This window comes from Amblyomma mixtum, chromosome 6 (genome assembly GCF_055824585.1).
Source record: "Amblyomma mixtum isolate Tamu chromosome 6, ASM5582458v1, whole genome shotgun sequence".
Classification (NCBI taxonomy): Eukaryota; Metazoa; Arthropoda; class Arachnida; order Ixodida; family Ixodidae; genus Amblyomma; species Amblyomma mixtum.
The window spans coordinates 114,532,948-114,541,311 of NC_143017.1; the positions used below are offsets into that span (position 1 = coordinate 114,532,948).

General features: G+C 45.0%; 1 protein-coding gene across 1 annotated transcript; it reads right to left on the reverse strand.

The window, feature by feature from the left end:
- Positions 1 to 3,449: 3,449 nt before the first annotated feature.
- LOC149340098 (acetylcholinesterase-like) lies at positions 3,450 to 8,364 on the reverse strand. Its single transcript, XM_089550657.1, has 3 exons — positions 8,174 to 8,364; positions 4,314 to 5,806; positions 3,450 to 3,612 (listed from the first exon to the last, which is right to left on the reverse strand). The coding sequence occupies exons 1-3, from the start codon at positions 8,180 to 8,182 to the stop codon at positions 3,465 to 3,467; spliced, it is 1,650 nt and encodes a 549-aa protein (XP_089406783.1). The 5' UTR covers positions 8,183 to 8,364; the 3' UTR covers positions 3,450 to 3,464.

Sequence of the window (8,364 nt, forward strand, 5' to 3'; positions counted from 1 at the left end):
TACTTTTAAAATACGATGTCTTCTGATTTTTACGCCCACTAATTGTTGAAATTCCGGAGAAGGCATTTAAAGAATTTGAAGTTTTGTATTCTTTCACAAGTTGGTTCAGAGGTTCGTAAAAAACTCATTTCATAGGCCTTTAAGGCGCGTCGACCACTATACTACCGTTGCGTGCGTTAACTGCGGCAGCATGGGTGCAGTACGAAAGAAAAGAATTTAGCGAAGGAACGAAAAGACGCGTGCACCATGACGGGAAAGCAGTTGAGAATTTTGATGCGGCTGTCTGCTTAAGACAACAATCACATTGTAGTCGTCGCAGGATAGTGGCATACAGTGCCGTGTATCATTATTGTGACGACTTTTAAAAATTTTTGCGCCTCAGCCGCTGGATCGTGTACGGAGAAACTGCGCACATAGCTTGGGTATTGCAGCAACTTTTTTCTAAGGTGGGCAGCGATACTTACCTGGTTCAGTTGCGCATGATGCAAACCTGTAATCGTCTGTTCCGAGATCGACGAACCGAAAGCAGGCAAAGGCGAGTTTTCGCCGGATGGATGAATGGATGGACGATAGGTGCTTCCTTTCCCCTTTGAGACGGGATATTGGCAGTTGCCACCGTGCTCGACTTTTTAAAAAAAATAATTATTTCTTTAACGGTGCTATAAATCGGTCTATAAATTAGCCATTTGCTTTAAATGCGGTTTTAATCTTACACCTCTAACCTTACGTCACCTCTCTCCTTTTCAGCCACCAATCTTTCTATCGCTGTTTGCTAACTTCCCAAAAGTGTGCTAAATACACAACTTCTCAGTATACAAAGCGATTAATCCTTTGTATCCCGCGGGTGGAGTTCGCCGCACTGCTTTAAAAAAGATTAGATAGGTATGTAACAACTTTATTTCTGAGAGATTTTAGGAAGAAGCTGGAGATCAGACGGCCCTAAGTCCTTGAGGCGCGGCGGCCTCCGCAGCCCAGGCGACAGTTCTCACTTGAGCGGTGGCTTCCGAGCTCCGCATTAGTTCCGCCCATTGTTCGGTTGTATTTTTTTAGTGTGCTTGAAGAGTAGAGTTTGAAGGTTTCAGCTTAAGTTAAGGACAACGCAGCCAGCTATGGAAAGAAAAATGAAATGTGTAACGTTAAGAGATCGGAGGCGGGCGGAGTGGGTGAGAGAACAAACGCGGGTTAATGACATCCTAGAGGAAAGTTTGCAGCATTGCTGTAGTGTTGGCAGGAGTAGCCTGCTTGACAACAGTGCTGCTGAGCGACGCAAGGTGGCACTACCGGATGATGTCCTGGAATCCTGGGCATTTTTGAACTGACTTGGGGGTAAGATTTTAGATGTTTAACATTTTTAGTTTTAACTGAACGGAGAATTGGGTATTGGTCATTTTGGAATCCGCACTGTGTCCTTTACTATGGAATTTCTCAAGCGTTCGAGCGCGCGCTTGTGGCCTCTTTCGCGCGTGCACTTTTCAACGCTCGCACATGCTTGCAGTCTCAACATTCGCATTTTTTGTTGAGTGATTGTTTTTTGTGCGTTTTGTTGCTTGGTCGCGTGCAGTAATCAGTGCGTATGCCAACGCTGGCATCCTTGTTACATATATTCACCGGATCCGCCTCACCTACGACGCAAGGCCTCGCCGGGGAAAAAAAAAGGAAAAAAAAAAACAAAACAAAACAAATGGTCGCGCGGAAACGCTGCGGAACAGGCGAGGATTCTAAGTAGAAATGTCGTAGACGGTACGTCACCTCTGTTGGCATGTGAGTGCTTACCACCAATGTGACGAAACGCGTCCGTAAAAGGGTTGTTTGGTGACAACACTCGCTGTGTATGTATGAGAAAAAAAAAAAACATGGCACAACGCGGATTTATTCCTGCACTAGGGTAATCCAAGGGCAGCTCAGCTTAGACCTCAGATTTTTTTTTATTAATCCACAGGAGGTTATAGACAATTTTGGCTTATATTGCGAACGTGGCTAATATTTGTTCGCGCTCTTTGACACAGCCCCCACACGGCTTGCCGAATGGAGGGCGTTGCTTGTATCGCGTCTTATTTCGTGAGCTCGTTTCGTAATGCGTCAGAGTAGAGAAAGAAAAGACTTGAAAAAACTTTGAGATCACTGCGGCGATCCGCACTGGAGCAATGCGAAAGCAAAACATCCACATACTATATCGGCGTCCGTCGCTGTTCTGACGTCCGTCTACTATATCGACGTCCGTAGCTATTTTGAAGTCTAAGTGTATTTTTTCGCGTTTGTTCGTGTTTTATTAACAAATTGCGCCTCATGAACCTGATTTTCCGGATAGCAACATTTTATCACACACTGTCTATCACAATCACACTTTCACCCATATATCGTCAGAGAACGACGTAATCGTGCGGACAAATTTGCGGACACTTTTTACTGACGCGACAGAACCATATAATGCTCTCGCATTAAAGGGACTGCGCAATAAATTAATTGAGATTACGTAAACCGGACGAAAGATAGGTATTCCATCACTCGTCCCCACAGAGCAAGAATTTTTGAGCTGGCATCAATAACAATGAAGTTATAGACGATTCAAAATCACGCTCCTAATCTCACCCCTCAACTCGTAGTTTTGCGGAGCACCAGGAAAAAATAAAGAAAACAGCTCTGGGACTCGGCCCCGCCCATGAATACGTCATTCGCTGACGTTCGGTTTGCGATTTCCGGTTGTCGCACCCAGCACCCCAGCAGAAGCGTAGGTATCGTCTCTCCGGTCTCTGTTCGCCTTCCTGGATTGCGGCGCGCGTCGGATTTCTTTGCTTGTCACTGCGAAAAAGGCACTGCGAGTGGCTCCCAAACTCCCGACGGAAAGAGGCGGCAGAGGTAAACTGAAAACATATGCGTGAAGGCAATGCCCTGGTTCGCGCTTGCCCGAGGGGGTCGCGCGGCGGATCGAGCAGACGATTTTCACGGCTACCGGAAGCGTGCCCGTGACGTCGAGGCTGCCGTGGCTCTAGCGAATGACAGCGTGTTGTGGCCTGCCGACGTCACAAGAGTAGTGACGTCTATTTTCCCGATTTTAGTTCAAAATTCGGTTACTACGAAGACACCAATCGGCACGCGAAAATTCATGATAAATTGCCGGCTAAGTTTCGTAGGCTCATACTTGGTGTGAATGTTTCTTAGCATCATTTCTAAGTATTGAAAACATTTACAAGTGACTTTTAATTCATCGCATAATTGCCGGCTAAGTTTCGTAGGCTCATACTTGGTGTGAATGTTTCTTAGCATCATTTCTAAGTATTGAAAACATTTACAAGTGACTTTTAATTCATCGCATAATCCCTTTAATAAAAGAACTGACACAAATGGCAGTAAAGCCATGCACTTTAGATGACAGCCGTATGACGAGGAAAATCTTGTAGACGTCAGACGCATTGGAAGAGAACAACGAACATGACACAACGGTTGCTTTCAGTGCATTCGCACTTTTATTCGTACGGCTCGACCTTGTTCCAGAAATTGCAGATTGACTGTAGTGGACGCTTCTTCACAACGTTGGCATCGTCGCTTAGGTGCATGTACTGTTCCCCGTCGTTGAACTTGGGCCACGGTGTGTTTTCGCTCACTTTGGGAACGCTGAAACGGATACAGATACTTAACATCAGCGTCGTACTGGCATGGCAATGGTGATAGCTATCTGAATCCACGACCCCAGGAAATCTTCTATTCCGAGCTATTAACACAAACAAGAAGGCGCGACTCTCAGTGTTTCATGGTACAAGTGAAAACTGCCCATAAAACAATGCAATTTCATTAACTACAAGCGATCTAACTGCCCTGAAAGAACGCTTCAACAAACGCTGACTGATGTAAACTGAATAATACACTAGGTGCGCTTGTTTCAATCTGACAAATGACTTTTGTTGATGGCTCATTTTCATCTTAGATTCTTCTCCTGGAGTCAAAATAGCCATCACACTGGAAGCTATACAGGCCTAGTCATCACGCAGCACGTGAAAAGCATGTCATCTGCAAATCATAATTCAGTAAGCTACGTGCTTCATCGCTCATTTCATGAAACATATGCTCGACTGTTGAAAAAAAAAGCGACAAAAACGGACTAATGGCTCATCACATTTCCAGTACCGCAGCTCTGCTATGGAGGATAATGACCGATGATGTAACGATGGACCAAGATGCCAACTGAATGGTGGCACAACAGAGAAAATGCACTGTTTCCACAGCTTAGTTAAGGACCTTAATATTCGCCACAAGCTTAAATGGCCGCAGTCAGAATCAGTGGAATGTTGGCATACAGTGATTATTGTATTTCTCACCCTGATTGGCTGAAGCTGGACACGATGTTTATGAACTTCTTGGTCGCTCTCTCATCGGCTTCGGTCACATTCGCTCCCAGACTGAGCATCGAGCCCAAGCTCAGCACGATGTCATCGGCGTGCGTGGGACGAACCCATTTTGGTAAGCCAGTGAACGACGGTCCTTGCGACGCCTCGTACACGTATACCGTTGTGTCCGGACGCACGAAGCCCCTGGCGAAGTAGAACGTCGGACAGGAAAACTGGTTGTGGCCTGTCAAATCTGCGGCTGCGTACACTGCTCCCTTTCCGTCCGAGGCAGCGATGTGGCTAAAGTACTTCTCGACTATTGGGTCGATGTCACTTTGCACCAATGAGGCCCCTAACGTTTTCATAAGGATCACCATCTGACTTTTTCGGAGGTCACCAATGTCGCCGGTATTGAGAACCGTCTTCAGAATGAAGTGAATGAAAGCATCGCCTTCAGCCTTATAGGCACCTGTCAGCAGTTCTTCAGCGTTCAGTCTAACGTGTCGTAGGGCCGATGCGGGTTCCTCGGGCACGAAGTCTTGACCGATCACTGGGAAGAAACCGTCCAAGCCAAGCGTGGTGAACTCACTGGTAGCGTCTAAAATGGCCTTCGACGACTTCGACCGAAGGCACAAGACGGCTTCTTTGAGACTCAGTTCCCGAGTACCATCCCTGTCACATTTGAGGTGCCTTATAAGCAATTTCGCTCGGTGAACAGACTGGTCTTTTTTACTCACTCCGCTGGAGGTGAAGGGACTTGCGCTTTGCATTATGGCTCGCCGGAAGAGTCTTTTGCTTAGAGGTGATATGAGGTGAAAACCAATACAGATGGCTCCCGCACTCTGACCCATCAGCGTTATCGCGTTCGGATCGCCACCAAAGGCTCTCGCATTCACTTTGACCCAACGCATGGCCAGTAGCTGGTCGTAAAGTCCCATGTTGCCGGGAACGTCTTCGGTGCCCAGGTTCAGAAATCCGAGAGCACCAAGTCTGTAAGCTACCGTTACCACAATTATATCACCCCTCACTGCAAGTTCCGATGCGTCGAATATTTTAATACCGATGCCGCCGTATGAGAACGCGCCACCGTGGAAGTAGACGATCACAGCTTTCGGACTCGAGTCTACCTTCGCGGGCGCGAATACGTTCAAGAAAAGGCAGTCTTCGGACATTGCATCCGAAGGTTTAACATGAAAGAAATTGTTGAAGTGTATGGGAAATTGGGGACACAAAGGTGGCATCAGTGTGGCGTTCAGCACGTTTTTCCAAGGCTTCTTGGGATGGGGCTTCTTGAAGCGGAGCTCCCCAACGGGAGGCTCGGCGAATGGAATGCCCAAATAAGTGCGCACCGGACCAGCTGTGCTTGGAAGGACGGCTCCACGGATGGGTCCACTCGTCGTGGACACAATGTCTTCCTGTCTCTTGGCATAGCATGCTGTCACAGTCACGAGAAATGCAGTCCAGAGCAATGGGGCACCTGTGATCTAGAAGACGATAAGATCAGCGTTAGCACACTATATTTGTCGTGAAGAAATAAGCTTGTGGCTTATTTGATGCTTTTGGAAATCTGCCAAGACCAAACTTAATCGCGGCAATACCAACCGAGATTCTTTTATTGCTGCTTGTGCAATGTTTAAGCGTGACAGGCAAGCAGAAACAGCAAAAATGTAATAATAAATAAATGTTTGAACATATGAATACGTACAGATCTCATGAGGTGTATGGCAGTAGAGTATAAAATTGTTCATTGTGCAATGTTAGTCCCACTAACGAGCGAAGAATTGCGCCTGGCATGTTCCGTTAGTGATTACAATCTTTGACTATGACTACGACGAAAAAATAGGTACATAATAAAATCCAAGAAAAAAAAACAAAGTGCGAAGTCTTGATAAGAACTGGGATTAGCCTATCTTCAGCTTTTAAATATTAAACCTTGCGCCAGAAATTATGTACCAAAAGGTTATATAACAAAGTATTATTACCAATAGGGGCATCGCTGATGAGGGTTGAACTAAGCAAAAAAGCGTAAAACCCAGGCAGCAGAACCATCTAAAGAAAGTGCAGCGAAGCGAAAACTCAAAACGAACGAACTAAGCCAAGCAAGGGAAGCAAAAATGCGGAAATGCCTTTAATCATAGTCGAAAAGGGGGCTACAACTGCTATTCTTTAAATAAGCAATTGCGAAAAGAAATAAATATATAGAAAGAACCTTCAAAAGAAAGATAAAAAGTTGTTGCCAAAGACACGAATGAAACAGACGTAAACAAAAGCATAAACACAATTTAGCAGAACAAAGCAAGACAGCAGAAAGGTACTGTAAAAAGAACATCTTTAAGCATACGGCATGTATGTGAACGTTAGGGTTCACAATAGCCTGGCAGCAGGACTAAAAAAAAATAAAAAAAGTATGATTATATTCGTTTTTATTTATTTAAGTTACCCTGTTGGCCTGGTGGGCATTACAGGCAAGAGCGGGACTTGACAAAAAAAAAAGAAAAACAGGGGGAAGGGGGCAGGGAAGGGGAAGAACAGGGGCACATGACATTATTAGTTACGAAGAGAGAAATTGAGAAATTACATAAGAAATGGTAGCAATAGCAAGGAAAACATAGATGACTGGAGTAAGTGACAAATTATTCGCTGCCAGAAGCATAAGGCGAAATCAGGAAGCTAAGCAAAAAGCAATGACGCTCAAGGTATAGCATACAGGTAGTAACAATTGTCACTCTGCGGTTCAATGAAGCATAATGAAGGACGAAGACTATGAAGTCGCGCACAACACACAACATTCTCGTTCACAAACCGAAGTACGCAACTTGACCTGCAGGAACATGGCTGGAACAAATTATTGAAAGTCTTCCGGCGTTGTATCAGATATAAAGACTTCTTTTGAATTCCTGGACATTATCATCTAACACCAGCGTTCCAGGTTGGTGGTTGCACTTCGTGGCTGCTTTAGGTATAAATGAATATTGTTAAGCGGCAGCTCGAAATTGGAGTATTTCTACTCTACAAGGATTATTGACGAACGATGAGACATATGTATGCCAATGGTGTGATCAGTGCATTTTTTAGGGTTGGATTGATGTCACATACTTTGAATAAAATACATAAGAGGGATCGTGGGGACGAAGGTGCTAGTCATAATGAGTCAAGATTGTTAAGCTCGATAAACGATCATAGTCACCGAGAATGAAACGCGTGGCTAGATTCCGAACTGATTCAAGACCAATGGTTAATAAATCTGTGAGCGTCTGATACCGTTGCAGCATATTCTAGTTTAGAAAGGACGAGTGATTAATAAAGAAGTAGTTTCACAGACGTTGGCGCAATAGAAAAATTACGTTTAATATAGACTATTGTGCAGTTAGATTTTGTGGTATTTGAAATAATGGGCTCATTCTAAGTCAGGTTTGATGCGACACTAACGCCAAAGTACTTATGTGTTTTTACAGATGCTAAGGAGGCCCCATTAAAGCTATAGGAAATTGGGTGAAAATCCACGGCGACAAAAACACATTACTTTATATTTAGTGGCTTTGAGTGCCATATTCCGGGCAAAGCAGCAATCGGAAACAGCATGAAGGCCAGCTTAAAGCACAGTGACATCGTTAGAAGTTTTTTCTAATAGGGATATGACAAAAGCATCGGCAGAATGTCTGACTGAGGATGTAAGAGTTGATAGGCTGGTCGTCGATGCAGGCGAGAAATAAAAGACAACCAAGCACGGATCCTTGAGGGGCGCCTGAAGTTGCACGAACTGATGAGGACAGGCAGCCGTTAGTGGGTACTAATGATAATAGAAAGCATGAACAATACTTGTAATGGAGGTTTTCATTACTGCCACTTGCCTTAGCCATCGATGATCTTCCAAGCTTCTGCCAGCGGTGTACCTGTTCTTGTTACTGAAGGAGCAGCTTTTAGAAAGAGCGCCCAACGGGCTACGATTTCTCCAGCCTACACGAGGCGGTGAGAGCAGGCTTCTGAGTTTATGTAGCTTCGAGTCTATCGCACCGCACAAAGGACACACATGCAGTTTCCA